The sequence below is a fragment of the Heterodontus francisci genome, chromosome 9, assembly GCF_036365525.1.
Source record: "Heterodontus francisci isolate sHetFra1 chromosome 9, sHetFra1.hap1, whole genome shotgun sequence".
Classification (NCBI taxonomy): Eukaryota; Metazoa; Chordata; class Chondrichthyes; order Heterodontiformes; family Heterodontidae; genus Heterodontus; species Heterodontus francisci.
In genome coordinates this window covers 75,366,743-75,386,564 of record NC_090379.1, presented here as the reverse complement: position 1 = coordinate 75,386,564, position 19,822 = coordinate 75,366,743, and the positions used below count along the sequence as shown (strand labels likewise).

Sequence of the window (19,822 nt, the reverse complement as noted above, 5' to 3'; positions counted from 1 at the left end):
GCCAGTCGAGTCAAGTCTGCTCTGGAGTCGGTTATCCACCCTGATCAGACCTGTACTGTACCCGGCAGGAAGATCTCTGATAGTCTCGTGCTACTCAGGGATACGATCGCCTATGTACAGGACAGGAGGGTGGACACCTGCCTCATCAGCCTGGACCAGGAGAAGGCTTTTGACAGGATATTGCACACCTACATGATGGACGTGCTTTCCAAAATGGGGTTTGGGGAGGGAATTTTCAATTGGATCAAACTGCTCTGCACAAACATCAGTAGCGCAGTCTCAATCAATGGGTGGGAATCGGAAAGTTTCCCGATCCAATCTGGAGTCAGACAGGTCAGACAGGGCTGTCCTCTCTCCCCGGTCTTGTTTGTTTGCTGTATTGAACCCTTTGCTGAGTCTATTAGGAAGGATGCGAGCATAAGAGGGGTGACAATCCCAGGCAGCGGAGGCACCCGGGTCAAAACCTCCCTGTACATGGATGACGTCACCGTCTTCTGCTCGGATCCGCTGTCCGTGCGCAGACTGATGAGCATCTGCGACCAGTTCGAACTGGCCTCGGGAGCCAAAGTTAACCAGGGCAAGAGCGAGGCCATGTTCTTTGGGAACTGGGCTGACCGATCCTTTGTCCCCTTCACCGTCAGGTCAGACTACCTGAAGGTGCTGGGGATATGGTTCGGAAGGGCCGGGGCATGCACCAAAACCTGGGAGGAGCAAGTAGCCACAGTACAGCACAAGCTGAGAATGTGGAGGCAGCGATCTCTCTCCATTGTGGGTAAGAACCTGGTCATCAAGTGCAAGGCACTCACGTTGTTGCTGTACGTGGTGCAGGTCTGGCCCATACCCCACTCCTGCGCTGTGGCGGTCACCCGAGCCATTTTCCGCTTCATCTGTGGATCCAAAATGGACCGGGTCCGGAAGGACACGATGTTCAAACCTCTGGATAAGTGCGGGAAAAATGTACCCAATGTGGCCCTCATCCTGATGACCACCTTAGTGTGGGGCTGCATCAAGCCGTGTGTAGACCTCCAGTACGCAAACTCCAAGTGTCACTACGTGCTGAGGTTCTATCTGTCCCCGGTGTTGCGAAGGATGGGCCTGGTCACATTGCCACGGAACGCTCCATCCAGTTGGACCGTGCCGTACCACCTATCCTTCGTGGAGCATTTTCTGTGGGAAAACACCTTTGACCACCGATCCATCAGGCAGTGGTCTGCACGGAATGTCCTCAAGGCCCTACAGGAAAAGGAGATGGTGGATCCTGTCGGATGGTTCCCCGAGCAGACCGCCAAAGTCATTTGGCGGAATGCCTCATCACCAGAACTTTCAAACAAGCACCAAGATGTAGCTTGGCTGGTGTTGAAAAGAGCCCTCCCCATCAGATCTTTCCTGCACACCCGAAGTCTCACCCCCTCTGCACAATGCCCGCGCGGTGGCTGTGGTGGGGAAAAGTTGGTTGCCCACCTCCTCCTGGAATGTGTCTTTGCAAAGCAGGTGTGGAAAGAGATGCAGTGGTTTTTGTCGAGGTTCATCCCAAGCAGCTCTGTAACACAGGAGTCTGTGATCTACGGGCTGTTCCCAGGGACACACACCGAGATAAACATCAACTGCTGCTGGAGGACTATCAATTCGGTGAAAGACGCCCTTTGGTCTGCCCGAAGCTTGCTGGTCGTCCAGCGCAAAGAGTTGTCCACGACCGAATGTTGCGGACCGGCACATTCCAAGGTCCAGGACTACATGCTGAGGGACGCACTAAAGCTTGGGGCAGCCGCAGCAAAGGCTCAATGGGGAAAGACCACTGTGTAAGGTCCCCCCACCAAGCTGAACTGAGGGGCTGGATCCATGGGAAACCCCTCGAACTGTATCGGGAAAATTGTGTCTCCTGTAAAATGTAAAAATGTATCTGGCACGACAAATGTGAAATGGTAGGGTTGTGAGGCAACTCATGATTGTATTGAAGGAAACTGATCACCTTTGTACTGTTTGTATTTTTTGACTTGGTGCTGTTTGAAACTGTTTGGTAATGTATTTTTTACAGATTTTTATGAATACAGTATATTTTGGATATAAAAAAAACATTTTCATTGAATTGCAAATTAAGTTCTCTGTGCTTGTGTAATTGAGAAGATGTGATCAATCCTGTTTGAGCTGTGTGCCTGGAAACATTCAGATTATCATGTATCTCGTGCTGGAGATCAATTCGACCAGGTTTTTGTCAACCAAGGTGACCAGTAAAGTGGTTCACATCATCATCTGCAGGTGCTCACATCAAAGCAAGTTTTCTATCAAAAATATTAAAACTGAAACAATGTCATTAAACAGCAATGTAGTAGCTCGCAATGCAGCAGATATCACATCATCTGCTATGGTGCAAATCATCGATATAGCCAACTGAGCAGCTGCAAAATCAACCCTTGTGCAGCAGTCTCCTGTGCTTTTATTGTCCTTTATGTCTTCTGTACGTCCATTGAAGACTGATTTGGAAAATAGGAGTTATAGGGCTGAATATTATACAGCCCTCGACATCGGGAACGGTGACCAGGGGGGCATGAAAATCGCTGTGGATGAGGCCTGCCACTGACCCTGACGCCGGCAGGGCCCGGCCTGATCTCCACTGAGGCGGAGAGGCCTTGTGGCAGCCCCCCAGCGCTCGGCGATGGGACCACGATTACATATTTAAATAAATTACCTTACCTGAATTAATGAAGGTCCCATCGCCTCCTGATTTGCCGCACCAATCTTCATCCTGGCGGTTGGCACTGCCGTGCCTTCGATTCCCTATCCGGGGAAATGAGGCGCGACACCTGTGGGGAGGGGGAAGGAGGTAATTTTCTCAGTGTGGGAGGGGGTGAGCGGGGTCAAACTTACCTGATTGGTCGAGGGGGTGGTGGGAAGGGGTAAAGGACAAAGGTTCTGAACTTTAGGGGGGAGAAGGTCATATATTCAAGGTAGGTTATTCCAGGGTGGGGGTGGGGAGAAGAGCAGGAATGATGTGTAATGCTATTGGGGGTTGAGAGAGGGGCTGGGAAGATTTGTTAAATCATTTATAATAATTTTTAATGCACTGTACCTTTAAAAATTTAAACTGTCAGTTAGGGCTCTAAGCCTTTTAAAAATGGCACTGCCACCTGCACAGTGGTGCTGGATGCTGTTGCCGGGGACAGCTCACCCACCCCCTCCACATTACTGAGGTGGGGTGGGGGCGGGCGCCCCGGCTATGCTAATGGGCCGCCGCGTTTGGAATCACGGTAGCTCTGTGACACGTGGGCCGCCATTTTTTTCGCCCGCTGCCTATTTTGGTGGTGGGCCTATAGCATGCAGCCCATAATAATGTTTCATGCAAGCACAGAAAACTAGTTCTCCTTTTTTGAATCCTGAAATACAAAGTCAAAGGATCATTTAAATGTTTCTTAAATTTAATTTTAAAAACTGAGTTGCTGATACACGAACAGATACTGAGTTACCCTTGTGTGCCATGTGTCATGCCAAAGCATTTGACATGCTGAAACAACTCAGAATATTTACAAGGCCAAAAAAGGAAGTTAAAATTCCAACAGCAGATTATAGAAGCATGAAAAAATGGGTTTCTGCTGCCACTGCTTATGTGGAGGGCAAGAATTGTATATAATTGCAGCACCCATTAATTATGTGAGATCCAAACATCAGGGGTCAATGGCACTGCAGAAACATAAAAACACCTGCACTGAGTCTAGCTGCAAACTCCCCCAAAGACCAATGATAGTCTTTTACGCACAGTAATCACACAAGTGTACCTTGGAAAGGTCTGTGAGAAAATGATTAGGATCCCACGAATGGCAATACGAGCGATGCTGTAAGGTATCTTCTTTCTCTCCCTGCAGGATATTTGTGAAGATATTTCAGATCATGTGGAGCTCATCCATGCCCTGTTGGAGACAGAAATTTCACTGAAGCTTCTCTCCTACTCAGTCAATATCCTAGTGGACATCCATACAGTTCAACTTCTGTGGCACCAGCTACGTGTCTCAGTTCTTGTCCTTCGTGAGAGAATCTTACAAGGTCTTCAGGATTCAAACGGAAACTACACAAGGCAGACTGACATTCTACAGGCTTTCAGTGAGGACAGAAAAGAGGTATGAAATTGGGAGCTCTTGTTTATTCTGCACTTTAAAAAAAAATTTGATTAGAAGGTCTGTACCTCTTCTGTAAGAATAAAAAATGTAAGTTACTTAATCCTCCTTGGAGTTGGTTTAACACACAGAGTTTTATTATGGAGGATATCAGGTCCTATTTAAGAGCAATGGGATATGAATAATGATTACATCTGAAACAAAACCAGTTAGAAAGTGTTTGGTATTAAACAAATAAAAAAAAGGTTTGACAGAAGTGGTGACTTAATCCTCTTCAAAGCAAGTCAGTGCGTCATGTAAATGCCATTGTACTGCTTATTTGTTATGGCATTGGGTTAGAAATTATATTTATCTGTTTATATGTTTTCCTCCCTAAGCAAGGGGACAGTCCATCTTTAAGTAATACGTGAATCCTTTTTCCCTGCACAAACTTGCATTTCAATTTAAAAACAAAAAAAACTGGGATAATTTTCACCTTCATTTATTTTAATAGGCTGAAAATCTGGTGGGTTCTACAACAGGTGACTGATCTGTTCCCCCAGTTAACTGCCCAGGTGGTGAAGATGAAAAATAACCCCTTCCCCATTGCCGGTAACTTCTGGAAACCGGAAGTCCTTTACTATCTTGAATAATCCAAAACGATTTATCAATCAGCCTAGCCACATTAGCCCAGCAATTCAGCTCAGTTTGCCAAATTTTTTCTGACCTCTGTTTTCAATTCTTACACTTTAAAGAAATTATGGAATGCCATGCGGCTGGCTTTTCCAATGGGTTTGCACTACTGTCATTTGCTGGTTCCACTGGTCGTTCAAGAGAAGTTCATTACATGCTCCACATTAGTATAAATGAGGGCAGGGCTTTCCTCTCTTCACTTTGCTCCTCAGAAACCGTTTGCTCAGAGAAATGGGCCATGAAATTGGGCTCTATAGCACCGCTGGTGCCAGCGATACAGAAGCCCTGAACTGAAAAAAAGCCAGCGGGGAAGCACATGTGTGCCATGTGTGCATCATAAGTATGCAGAGTGGGCGCATCATGGCGTCCAACAACCTCTAACGCTGATTTGATGCACAATCTGTAATTTTGGACAGTGCAGGTTTAGTTAATACCCTCTCTTAATCACTCCTAGCTGAACATGTGTTCAGCTGCACAAAGGAACCTACCCCACAACTAGCGTTATTTAAAGGGCCAACAATCCAATTTCCAGATGAGGTGCTTTTGACTTAGTTATGCTGGTGCAAAGTTAGTGCAAGTTCTGTGTTGTGATAGTGCAGGAGTTTTGCTAACATTTTGGATTTTCAAGGGAATGCTGCTGGATCCTGACAATGAGAGGGATTTTTTGGCCTGTCAGGAGAAAACTTTCTTTAGTAATGGGGACTATAGTTGCAGTCCCAGTTAGACTGCAGTATGACTTGGAAATGGAGAACCAGCGGCAAAGAGTGGAAGCAGTGTGTAGAGGCAAGAGGAGGAGGAGTAAGAGGAGGCAGGGAGGAGGTATCCAGGACCCTTTCACTTCAGACGGGCTGTCCTTGAGCAGATATGGAGATTGTGGTTCTCTAAGATGCCGTCCCCACATCACTGTGCCTTTGCCTGTCCGAGTGTTCCTACTCACTGCTACACTATTGGTTGCCACATGGCTGGTAGAAGGCTGCTGACTTTCACTGGGGAAGACTGCAGATGGTCTCGCAGGACAACCTTGAGCTGCTCTGGGCCTTGTGGGCCTGGCTTTGGAATGCACCACCTCAGCATGGGCAGCATCTGTCTGGGCTGCCTGTCGGACATCCACAGCAAGGGCACTGGTTGAATTGCAGTGGTCGGAGCACAAATGCTGTCATCTTGAGAGATACTCCATGGAGCCACTGGCACTACCCTGGGTGCCATCTCACCACATATGTGATGTCGAACTTCTTGTAGCATTGCTGTCAGATCCTCGGGGCCAGACTCTGGGAATTGACCTCCCTGACCACCTGCTCCCATTTCTTCCCCCATGTATGCCTTGAAGGCAGCTGAAATCCCTGCGGAAGTATTGCATCTTTCCTACTTTCCACCTCTTGGACTAAGCCCTCCAGGCCTGCATCAGATATCTTCAAGCCCTCTCTCTTACCTATTGCTCCATTTTCTGTCCTTTCTGTCTCCAAACTTCTGTACAATGAGTGCAGGTCCCCTTTAAGAGTGTAGGCTGCCTTTAAGAGGTGCAGGTTAGCTGAAATGTGGTGGACGCGTACACTGCTGGGCCCTCTGTTGAGCTTGCAGCCGGTCAGCAGCATGTTCCATTCTAGGCTGTACGTTGAAATCATTTAGATGAGGAAGCAGGAAAGTTCTCATTCTGCCTGCCTCGACGGGACTGCCCCTGGGGTTTTTCACACATCGTGATCTCCGTGCCCAAAAATGGGCCTTGACAAAATTTTCCCCGTCATCTCTTCGCTCTAAGGAAAATAATAGCAGATGCATTTTGAACCTCACTTCCTGGAGCTTTACAATGAATTTTCTTAAGGCTGTGTTGACTTGTCCTGGGAGTCATGGATTTTGTTTCGTGAGTTACTTTCATTTAGTTAGCTTTTTTTTTGTCAGTCCTGCCTTAATTTTTTTTTAAAATTCTTTTCTTTTCCACCTCCAACCATTGCAGGGCTTTTAACTCTTAAATTTATTGTCGTAAGCTTACAGGATAGATATTCTCTAAGGAATTCCTTTTGCCCTCAGGAAGCTGAAGGGCAAGAAGGTGTAAATAGGAACACACAGAAATATATCAGCCTGTGTCTGAGATGGTCTGTCCTGTGCCATCATTGCCTAAATATGTGGGTCCATAAGATCCATCAGAACTTCTTGGGCTTGTCACCCATCAGCAAAGAATCATTTCACTGGGAGGTGGATTGTGCCCTCAATGTACCATCTTATGCCATTTTGTTGTACAAGTAGAGAGTACTCTTGAGATGCTAGAAGTTGAAGGAGCATATGCATAATGACACACATGCAGTAACTGCACACCCATCTGGGTGTTATTGAACAACCATGCATCGTGCAGGTAGGTTACATTACAATGAGTTGAGATGCCAATACATCAAGATACGAAGACTTTCAATTGCTTTTTGTATCTTGAAAATATGCCCTACTGAGGTATGGATATGCATGAGATACACTGAGTTTGTGTGAGGCATAAATGAGCAGTATACCACTGGTGTCTGGTCTCCAATTAAATCCAAATCTTTATTACAACAACTTTCTGCTGATGGGCTTTCAGCCAGTTCTCAATCTAGTGCAGTAGGTTGCCACTAATACTTGAGGCATCAATCTTGTAGGGAAACCTCTTATGTGATACCTTGTCAAAAGCTCTTTGAAAATCTAGATAGGCAATATCTATCAGGTTTCCAACTTCTTCAAAAAACTACAACTAGGTTAGTAAAACAGGACCTCCTTTTTCTGAAGCCATGTTGGGTGTCTCTGATGTGCCTTTCTCTGTCAAAATGGTCACATAATGCATCCTAACAATGTTCTCAAGCATCTTCCCTATTACTTATATTAAGCTAATGGGTCTACCAAACCCATTCCTTTAACTTATGTTTATATTGTTTCAGCTACCTATAATAATAATACTCAGATTTGGTCTGTTCAGACTGTTTTGATTGGTCAGTTTAAGGGGCACGTCTGTTGGTGGGTTTATTGGTAGGTGCCCGGTGCACGCAAAGGCATGCGGAGGACTGGAGCACGTGATACACTTGCAACTGCCAAGGTTTGGTGACAGCAGTGATGGGGTGGGAGCGTTGGCTGGAGAAATTGTTCAGTGAGCGATGGGATGGTTTTGATGGGAATGGCAAGAGCAGGATGCCATTTTTTTTATTCTTTCATGGGATGTCGGCATTGCAGGCAGGCCAGCATTTGTTGCCCATCTCTGATTGCCCTTGACAACTGAATGGCTTGCTAGGCCATTTCAGAGGGCAGTTAAGAGCCACCCATATTGCTGTGGGTCTGGAGTCACATGTAGGACAGACCAGGTAAGGACAGCAGATTTCCTTCCCTAAAGGACATTAGCAAACCAGATGTTTTTTTACAACCCAATTGATGATAGTTTCATGGCACCATTACTAAGACTAGCTTTCAATTTCAGAATTTTAAAATTGCTTAATTGAATTTAAATTCCACCAGTTGCCATGGTGGGATATGAACCCGTGTCCCCAGGGCATTAGCCTGGGCGACTGGATTCTTAGCCCAGTGACATTACCATTATGCCACCATCTTCCCATGAGAGGAATGGCATGGGAAGGATGGAATGACATGGGATGGGGATGGCACGGGAGGGGTGGCATGGGAGGGATGGATGAGGTGAGGAATTTGGTAAAGTGTGGCAAAATGGTGGGGACAATTATTTGATACAACTTTATTATTTGAAAGCTATTCTTTGTGCTCAAAATGACGATTCACTAGATTTGAGTGCAAATGTTTTTAAAAAGCTGTCAGGTGAATTAAAAGAATACATCAGCGTTAATTCTATAGATGAAGAAGATGATAGCAGTCTATACCCTGCAGAGTTTCCACACAGCCTAACTCTAATGGGCATCCCACCACATAAAACTTAGACTCAAGGAAGGAGCAGTTATAATGTTGGTACGAAACTTGAATCCTAAACAAGGACTTAGTCATGGAACAAGATTGGCAGTTAGGAAGCTGAGTTCTTCAATGATAGATGCTGAAATTATAACAGGCAGATTTCAAGGAAATAGAGTGTTTATTTCTTGAAAAATATCGAGCCCATCAGATGAAAACCTGCCTTTTCAACTCAGGAGAAAACAGTTCCCAATTAGACTTTCATATTCAAGTCACAAGGTCAGATTCTTAACTGCATTTGTACTTACATTGTTGGGCCTGTTTTTATGTATGCACAGCTTTATGTAGCTTTTTCCAGAATAAGAAGTTTTGATTTTGTTAAAGTCTTTGGTGAAAGAATAACTAGAAATCCTGTATTTTAAAAAGTACTTTTGCAATAAAGATACTAATTTGACCACAAATGTTTTGCAGGTCTCTGCTCATATGTTATAATGATCGCATAACCTTATTTACTTTTTGATGATGTTAACAGAACTTAGGATAATGTACTCATGAAGAAAATAAATCATCAATCTGTTCCTCATGGCTGTCTGAAATAGACCTAAAGGAACCATCATGATTTTTAATACTGCAGTGTGAACCTAGAATATGTTCCCCCTCTTTCAACACTGTTCTTCACCAAGTCTTGCAGAACAGTGGAATGGGATGTGATTAATATTGTTGGAAAGCAGGTCTGCTGTTCATTAACATATCCATCAAATACATGATGTGAAATTAATTAAATGTGTTGCACACATACTTAGATAACTGATGGGAAACGATTTACACAAAACATTTTAAGGAATCCTGAAAAATATGTACTTAAAAGGAGGAAAAACTAGGTTTTACTTTACTATAAGTAAATTACTTCCAAGCTTGCAACTAGGTTCAAGACCATGTGATTAACGATGCAGGAGCCTAGTATCCACACAAGTTCTTTTTTTGAAAAATAATCTGTCATTTATTTCACTGCACAGAATACCACACTTATCTGGCGTTAATTGAAAAGCTGAGGGTGCCTTTTAACTTGTAGTGGCTTTCCAGCGGGAAATGGTACCAGTGAGCTGGATTTTATCCTCACCCCCGTGGCGGGTTTGGAGGCAACAAGGGATTTAATCAGGCGAGACGGTGGCGTGGGGACTCTGCTATCTTCCCACCTCTATCCCATAGATGGCCTTCCTGCCCCGCTGCTAATTGAGGCCCTTAAGCGAGGGGTGGGGGGGTGAGAGGGTGGTTCCTCGTTCAGAGGCATTGAGTGACTGATCGAGGGACCTGGCATCGGGAAGTGGAGGACGCGCTGAGAGCCAACCCTCTGCCCTTGCTTCCAACCTAGCTTAGACCCACCTTGCCTTGTGTCCCCCACCCTACAAAACCCCTCGCACTATCGCTCACCTGTGGCCTGGGGCTATCAATGATCGTCGACCTTACGTGGATGCATTACCAGCATTGGCCACTGTCTCCCTTGTAGCACTGCTCAGTAAAAGAGCTGTCAGCCTCTGATTGGCCAGCACCTCTCATTGGGCGAGACTTTCGTCCTCTTAATCCTGGGGAAGGCCTGCTGCTGCTCCGTTACGTGCCTGATCGGCATGTAATGAGACGTCCTTCCTGAAAAGTGGCAGCGCGGGGCTCTTACCAGAGGCAGCAGGAGGCCACAACAATTTTAACCACTGGGCCTCATTTAAACTCACCTCCAGGTGAGAAGAGGGCACAGAGCAGCTGCTGGCAGGGGAAGATCGGGCGGCCCTTGGGTTGCTTAACACTTGCCCAACATCTCAATCTTAGACACAGATGAAACAGTAGCAAATGAAAAATAAAAGTTTAAGGGCAGAACCCTTGGAGGTGGGCACGGAGGTGGGGGAGCAAACAAAATGGCTGGGGACGCCGTTCCCGATGTTGCCTGGGCCCTCTGTCATTTTTTCTGGGGAGGGGAAGGCCGAAGACGACCTTCCCGCCCCAGGCCAATTGAGGCCCTTGCCAATTAATGGCCATTTATGGGCCTCTTCCCATCTCCACCTCAATTTTGTAGAAAGCAGACGGGCCCGGCACCACGTGGAGATGCTGCCAGGTAAAGCCTCCTGGCCTCCTAGTGGGGTCGGGGGGGTTCCTTCTTTTGAGGGGCAATCCCACCTGCTCAGGAAGACCCTCTCCCCCACCCTCACCAACAACCCTTCCCCAACCCATTGCCAGGACCTGCCTGAATGGCCCCGGTGAACCCAACCCCACTCACCTATCCCCGGGGTCTTCTCTCTCATCGGTGGCCACTGCTCCCAGTGGCTCTGCTGGTACTGCAGAGCTGCCAGCCTTCCAATTGGCCAGCAGGTCTGGAAGCGGGACCTCCTCCCTTAAAGGGACGCTGTCCCTGACAGCAGGCAGTTAATTGCCTGCACACTGTTAAATGGCTTCTGGGGTCTAACAGAGGGTCAAGGTGGGAACTCCTCACACTTTCTGGCCTGCCACCAGGACCCCCATCACCAGAATAAAGTGAAGGCCTAAACGTTAGAAAGTGGGGGTTGCCTTAATCCTTCCCTTGCTTTTTTCACATGCTTCTGTCTGAGGCGTAATGTAAATGGGGCACTGTTTTGAAGATTGCAAAGTTATGAAGCTAAGAGTCCAAGCTACTCTGAAGCATTAGTTGTTTTGTAGGAGATCCAGCTGCTTTAATGGCTGCATTGTGCATTCACTTAGATCATGAAGATTAGGGAAAAGTGGTAATTTTGTGAGATTCCATTCCAAGTAGGTGCACCACTAGATGGAAGCATTGGACAGTAAGAAGGTAAGAATGAAGAGTCTCAAAACATGTTTCCTTTTCTGGTTTCTCCTCTACCCTGATGCTTGTTGAGATACAATTCCATGGGCAGATCTGTAGTGAATGAAATACCAGGTGTGAAGCTAGACAGTCAGTTCTGATGGTGCAGCTGAGATTAATCCTATTTTCCCCCATAGCACACATGTACAAACCCTGCAAAAGGAGTCATTGGTTAGCAGGGAGAGGGAACCTGACTTTTTAAAAATTCTTTTTCAAGCCCAGGAGTACAGATGCCTTTTGTAATGTCCCAATTGCTGCCTTGGTCAGCTGACTCAGCAAAGAATGAGAATCATAAGATCACAAGGTAGTTACAGATGAAGAAGACTATGCAGCGTCCAATTGTTTCTTAAATGATTCCAGGATGTGCACGCTCACTTCTGTACCCAAGAGTCCATTTTGTGTACTAATCACTCTTTCCATGAAGAAACTTTTCAGTCCTAAATTTGCTTTTCACTCACTTGAAACAGTGCTCCTTATCTTAATTTTGCAGTTTAATCGAAAGAAATTTTCTGGGAGACCCTTTTCCATAACAATAACTGGAATATATACTTTATATAAGATCATCTTCGACATCTACTTTCAAGACTGAAAAGCTCAAGTTTCTCCAGTCTTTCCTTGTAACTCAGAACTCGAACACTAGGGATCATTTTCATGGCTCATCTCTGCACTGCCTCCAGTGCTTGAATGTCTTCTTTGTGTCTCAGTAACCAGAACTGAATGTAAATTCAAGGTGCAGACTAACCGGAGCAGAATACAGTTTCATTGTGCCTTCTTTTGACTTATGTTCTCTTGATCTAGCTTTATGATTCAGTATTCTAATTAGCTTTGTTGATTGCTGCTTTGATTTAGTTTAGCATTAAGCCTGCTGAGATTGCTAGGTCTCTTTCAGTTTATCCTTAGCTATTAAACCACCATTCATGTATTAAATGTGTCACTTATTTTTCCTTCCTATGTGCATTGCTTTGCATTTGTCTGCATTAGATTTCATTTGCCACTCTTCTCCACGCATACAAAAATATTTTTCAATTTATTCTGTAATTTCTGAGCTGCCTCTTCCAATTCCGCCCTGTTTGGTATCATCAGCATATTTGACCACTTTACATTGAGTTTCTGAGGTCAAGTCATTTTCTTTTTATTCTTTCATGGGATGTGGGAGTTGCTGGCAAAGCCAGCATTTGTTGTCCAGCCCTAATTGCCCTTGACAACTGAGTGGTTTGCTAGACCATTTCAGAGGGCATTTAAGAGTCAACCACATTTACAAAAATGAGAAACAATAATGATCCTAACGCTGAGCCTAGGGCATCCCATTCAGTACTCCTGTCATTTGTTACCTTTCAGACAATTCCTTAGCTACTCCTAAACTATACTTTGAATATCCTGCTCTTCCTAGCCCCACAAAAATGTAACAAAAACAACAAATTTACATTTATGGAAAGGCCTCCAGCATCCTTTTAAGGATCGCCGGTTAGGCTGGAAAAGCAGGACAAGCACGTTCTGCCCATTTTGCTTCTGAAAGTTGCAGTTGGGGCCCTATAACTGCATTGGACCCAATTTGCGTATCTAAACAGTTCTGTTTGGATGGGAGTGCCAGGCGCCCATTTAAAGCCCTGCTTGATAGTTGATTTAGGCAGGCAAATGGTTGTACAATGTCCCCACCAGAGTTTCAACTGTCAATTTCTCACTTTTCCAGCAAGAAACGGGCAACCAATAGTTGAAAATTTCCTTTTATGCATCTATTAGATACTCCCAGTTACTCAGGTTCCCTGCACCTGTGAGTCCTGTCCTCTCTGTTGCCCCTGTGGATAGACACCCACTCTCTTTTCCTACATTATCCATGTGCCCTTAATGGTCTAGCATTGCCACTTGGGCAATTCTGGAGACTACCATCCAGACGCCAAATGCCCTGTCTGAATTTGACAAATCCTCTGCTTCAGAGACTCATACTCCAAACACACATCGCACTTCACACACATTATAAGGTTTCCGTCCAATGCCAACTCCTGGGTTGGATTTTCAGTCAAGGGTTGGGAACCGGAAATGGGGGCTGGTTCTGGGGCCCAACTCCGCATCGCATGCTTTTGGCACGCCCACGGGGATTTTCAAATCTTCAGCCAATTTAAAGGCCACAGAGTGGGCTTGCTGTCCAATCAGGGATGGTAGGCAGGCTCCCGATGCTGATCGGCAGCCCCACCAGCTGAGTTGGAAGCGCCGATCTGAAGATGGAGACTGCGAAGGACAAATAAAGGTAAGTTTATTTTTATGTTTTAAATCCACAGCTGCCTGGCCTTGATCCTGGAGGGGCAAATGCTCCAGGTGACAACCAGTGACCACAGCTGTGGTGCAGTGGCCATTATGGGTGCGGGGGGTGGTTCCCTCACGTGATCCATCATCCATCTTTCCCCCACCTCCTACCCTGAACCCAGCACTTTGGCCTGAACGTGGTCCAGGTCAACATGAGCTGCCCATATGGCCAACTGGAATTGCCAGCTGGCGCAGAAATGGGGCCTTAATAAGCCCTTAATAATTGGCCTCAATTGGCTGCCCACTGCTTCCATAAAAATATAGAATGTGATCCTGAATTTGCAGTAGCAACAAACTCTTGCAAGAATCTCACTACTTTCACTTGTTTTCTGTTATGACCGAGGTGGGAGGAGTGCACTGTTTTTTCGAATTCAATTTCTCCACAAGTCACAACACATATTTAAATGTTTACCCAGTTACCAATACAATCAATCATAGACTCTATTTTTATCCCAGAATAAAATACACCAACCAGGTTTCTTTAATAAACAACAAATTATCAGTTTATTATAAAACAAGACTTAACCAGTAACGAAGCTAAGCATTAACACACAGATTAAAATATGAAAGTTCCCTTTTACCTTAGCCCCTCGCATACACACACACACACACACACACACACACACACACACACACACACACACACACACACACACACACACACACACACACACACACACACACACACACACACACACTGGTTAACTGAAAATAGAGATTTTCTCTTTAGAGCTCTGTTACAAAAAAAGACAAAAAATAATAATAATAATTCTTCTGAATCAGTTCTGAAGAAGGGTCACTGACCTGAAACGGTAACTCTGCTTCTCTCTCCACAGATGCTGCCAGACCTGCTGAGTATTTCCAGCATTTCTTGTTTTTATTTCAGATTTCCAGCATCTGCAGTATTTTGCTTTTATTATGACAAAAAAGAATACTTTGACCAAATACTTGCTAATTCTTGAATAAAGACGGGAAGATATGGAAAGATGTCAGTTGCCCCTTTTTGGTTTGGCGCCCAAATACGAGTCCTCAAAAAAAACTTAACAAAAAATATAGAAGTACCTTCATAACATTCCCAAAAACATTAATTGTAGAAAAAAAAACTCCTGTTGATCTGCACCTCAATTCAGACTCCCTTTAACTCTGAGAGTAAATGCCACACTCTTCCGGCCTGCCACACTCTACCAATCTCTTGCAGCTCAACAATGATACCCGAGAATTTGAGTCTACACCACCTCATCAAGTCTAATTCTGAGCACTATCAAATGGGAATTATAGTCAGTATTATTAAACTATGTACCAAGTTGTGACCTGTGACTTGCTTAATGGCATGTTAATATTGTCAACCACCAGTTATGCATAATAAGGAAACTGAAATGTTTACGTATACCTTACATTATAAATATGTTATTCCTCAGATTCCAATGTGTTCCCTAATATGTGGATGTAGTATAATTCAAGGTGGCCTTGTTAACATGATACAACATTATACTTGATAGCTTTGTGGTCTGAGGTTGAGTGTCACTAAATGCCACCTTTTTATAAAAATATGGTTGGTAAAATTCCAATTTCTTTTCCCTCGAAGTCCACAATGTTTTTTAAGGCAGTGTGCCTTCACTTCACATTTATGTATATGTCCTGCATTTAATGCTGTGTTGCTTTAGCAGCCATTTTATATGCAACACAAATATTAATTGAGAAGACACAGAATAATGATAACAGAATTCAGAATGTGTATTTATTTTACAAAGTTTTTTTTAATTTCCTTTTTGCAGACCTGCCTGGACTCACTGACTGAAGTTGATGATGCAGGTCAGCTGACCATTAAATGTTCTCAAGACTATTTTTCTTTGGATTGCGGTATCACTGCCTTTGAACTGTCTGACTACAGTCCAAGTGAAGACGTGCTCTGTGGCTCTGAGGCCACCATGACCTCCAGTTCAGTCACCAGGACTAAACCAAAAACTTATGGGTATTGGCACTCTGCTGATCTGGAAAGAAGCTTTCCAGAGTTGGTTCACAATGTGGGCTTACTTTCTGTGGCAAATAACCATTCCACTTCCAGGCAAAAGGAAATTCAGACAAGTGATGAAAGTCAGTTGTCTCTCACAGATCACCAAACTTTGATACAGGATAAGAAAGGCATGCCAAGCTCCAAATTGTCACCTAAATCAACAAACCATCCACCCCAGTCTCAAACTCCTCCTACAGAGTGTACAAGGACCCAAAGTGGAATTGGTAAGAGCTCCAAACAGAAGGTATTTTCTGACACTAATATGGATGACTTGGATCCCAAGAGACATGTCCAAATGCATTCTTGTAGTACAAATAGTAACCATTGTGAAAACTCAAAACCAAAAAGACCAATAAAAGATTGTTTTAATTATAACGAGGAGTCTCCAACACAACCCTCCTTACCCAAAAGAGCTTTGTATCTAGATGAAATTTCTAAAGATGATCTGGAGGTTAGCTGCTGCAGGGTTTCAACTTCAATTCTCTCGCACAAAGCAGAAATGAGCAGAAGTACACCTTCTCTTTGTGATCATCCAGACAGGTCCAGACTTTGGCTGGACTTGTCTTCATCCTACCCAAGCACTGCAAATGCTGCTGTCAGTCACTCATATGATGAATTAAACAAAACAAGTGGTACAAGCAGTGGATACCTGAGTTCTCCTTCTCAATATAATTTACAAAAGACAACTTTAGGCCTAAATAAAACATATGACCAACATCAAAGAAAGTCTTCGTCTATTAGGAAATCGCGTGACCTTCATGATCTTAGGCAATCTAACAATGAGTCTACAAGAAGCCCCACACAACACTATAGAGAACCTTTAGCACAAAATGTCAGTTCTCCTGTGCAAAAACCACAGAATGACATTTCCTTATCATCCAGACAGATATCCCCATATCAGAAGCAACCAGATTCCACATTTACAATGAAGAGTTTCCATCCATGTTGTTCTCCACATACGAAAACACCAACTGGTGAGAATAATAATAGTTCTGACACATTTAATTCACACATGTTGACTGATCAGTGCAAGGACAGTAATGAACCAATGATTATCTCCTCAAGGTGTCAAAATCAGGACTCTGGTAGTGAATATAAAAAGAAGTCACCTATGAGACGAAGTTCGTATGAAGCAGTACTTGCACAGTTGCCTTTACATACTCCACATAGTGTGACCATGGCAGACGCTCCTGGTTTTAACCGCACTGTATCTTTGCTACAACAGCAACCAAGAACAGAGAATAGTTCAAGCCAAAGTCAAACCACTGAAAATGATAAAGGTGACATTTGGTTTGGATCGAATGAGTATCTGGCGCTTCCATCTCACCTGAAGGAAACTGAAGTCTTGGCTTTAAAGCTAGAGAATTTGACAAAGCTGTTGTCAAATCCACCTACTGGTGAAACACTTCAGAACATTGAAGATTGGGAGCTTTCAGAAGCAAATTCTGTGACTGAAGTAAACCCATCAATTCACAATGAAAGGAAGAACAGCATATACCTCCCTGAAACTGGAACTGTATCTCCCACTTCCTCAAGTGATATAGCTCCCTCCTTTGATGACAGCATTGAGTCAGGGCCACTCAGCAACATCCTGTCAGATGATGAGTCCTCAATAACAGAAACAGCTGCTGAGCACTACACTATACCCCAATTCTCACACCATTGGATACCACAAATGCCAAAGAATGCCTTGGATAGTGCTCCTCCTAAATCAACTCTGGTTCAACAGCTACAGCAAGATATTCAGCAGAAACAGAATAACAGCGACGTGTGGGAAAAAATTGAGGTAAGCTGGTAATTTATCCTTATTCTGTAATTATTTGAACACTTAAATTACCTTTCTGACTTTAAAGGCTTCATCTCTTTAATTCTAGTGAACTTCTGTGTGTTCATTAACATATTAAATGTTGGTGCTGGTGAATGGAGCATTTCCATTTTAGGCGATTCCAGGTCTCACACATGGTAAAGCTTCCTCTGCTAGAATAAGAGAAGGAAAATGGGACAACTGAAATGGTCTCCATTTGTGCTTAAATTTCTCAGATACTTTGCCCAACAATGTGACTTTACTCCATTTTCACAAGCATACTCCCATTTACTAACTTGTAGTTTTCTATTTTCTACACCATTTTATGACCTCTTTAGTTTTAGTTTAGTTTAGAGGTACAGCACTGAAACAGGCCCTTCGGCCCACCGAGTCTGTGCCGACCATCAACCACCCATTTATACTAATCCTACACTAATCCCACATTCCTACCACATCCCCACCTGTCCCTATATTTCCCTACCACCTACCTATACTAGGGGCAATTTATAACGGCCAATTTACCTACCAACCTGCAAGTCTTTTGGCTTATGGGAGGAAACCGGAGCACCCGGAGAAAACCCACGCAGACACAGGGAGAACTTGCAAACTCCACACAGGCAGTACCCGGAATTGAACCCAGGTCGCTGGAGCTGTGAGGCTGCGGTGCTAACCACTGCGCCACTGCGCCACTCTCTGAGTGAAATTGCTAGTCTTGTGCTGAGTTATGAGCAATTTTGTGCACAGGCCCATGCTTAGTGAGGTGAGCCTATCCCAACTAATTTCATCTAGGACTTAGACTCCTGCTCTGTATTTGATTCATGTTTATTACAGCTGCCATTTTTTAAAGAGAATCTGGCATTAATCTTCTAAATTAGGTTGCAGAACTGTACACTGAGTAATTGTACTGACATTTGTGAAAATATAGGTCAAAGTACATGCTCTTTTTGCGCCTTGAACTTCACAATTCTGTACATCTCATAGTCCGGATATGCCTCAGATCGGGCCCAAGGTCTGCCACAATCGCAGACGTTTTTGAGAGTTTCCCCAAATCTCCCAATTATTTTGGTTGTGTTTCTGGGTTGAATGTCGCCTTCATAAAATGTTACACAGCTGCATACATTAGACAAATATGTAACAGTATGTAACTGCTGCCCCCATACCCTCTCTCTAGTGAGGCCTTCATGCCCATGTAACACTTTTATTATCAAATTTAGATGGAATGATAGACAGTCATGATAAAATTGAAGCATTTTGTTAAAACAGATGGAAAATCAGGTAGTTTACACACTGAGGCCACATATTTCACTGCAGACCACTAAGGTGCACTTTTCTGTGCCTATTCGTAGCTACAAATATTCTCTGACCTCAGGCAGAACTTTGATAAACACAATTATTATCATGCAATGGAAGCAATATATTAAAGCATTAATTCCTGATTAATATGATGGTCTTCTAAAATATTTAAAATTATATCTACAATGAATATTATAAAACAAAAGCAAAATACTGCGGATGCTGGAAATCTGAAATAAAAACAAGAAATGCTGGAAATACTCAGCAGGTCTGGCAGCATCTGTGGAGAGAGAAGCAGAGTTAACGTTTCGGGTCAGTGACCCTTCATCGGAACTGACAAATATTAGCAAAGTCACAGGTTATAAGCAAGTGAGGTGGGGGTGGGGCAAGAGATAACAAAGGAGGTCTAGATTGGACCAGGCCACATATCTGACCAAAAGGTCACGGAGCAAAGGCAAACAATATGTTAATGGTGTGTTGAAAGACAAAGCATTAGTACAGATTAGGTGTAAATACACTGAATATTGAACAGCAGCAAGTGCAAACCTGAAAAAAAACAGTGGGTAAGCAAACTGAACAAACTAAGATGAAATGAAATAAATGCAAAAAAAAGGATTGTAAAAAATATTATAAAACATATTTATGTAAAAAGTAGCCTCCTGTGCATGCATCTATTTAGCAAAGGAAACCTTTGATGCATTTTTTACTTGTATGGAAATCCTGCCCTCTTGAGGTGAAGCAGTGTACAGCTTGCTGAAGACATTTGCTGCAGCTCGTTAGAATATGTGTATTCCAGTGCTGCACTGCAGGGAACTCTTGTATGAAGTTAGAGGGTTATTCAGCTCCATCATGTGGCCTCGGATGGCAACTGCACCAATTACAAAAGCTCCTATTTCTTACAGGTCAATATGTATTAGACAGGT

General features: G+C 43.9%; 1 protein-coding gene across 1 annotated transcript in view; it reads left to right on the top strand.

Moving 5' to 3' along the window:
- Positions 1-19,822, top strand: part of akap6 (A kinase (PRKA) anchor protein 6) — a 374,046-nt gene that overhangs the window by 68,795 nt on the left and 285,429 nt on the right. Inside the window, exons 2-3 of the mRNA XM_068038344.1 lie at positions 3,858-4,109; positions 15,564-17,588. Of these exons, the coding sequence (XP_067894445.1) occupies positions 3,858-4,109; positions 15,564-17,588 (2,277 nt within the window). The remainder of the gene's footprint in view (positions 1-3,857; positions 4,110-15,563; positions 17,589-19,822) is intronic.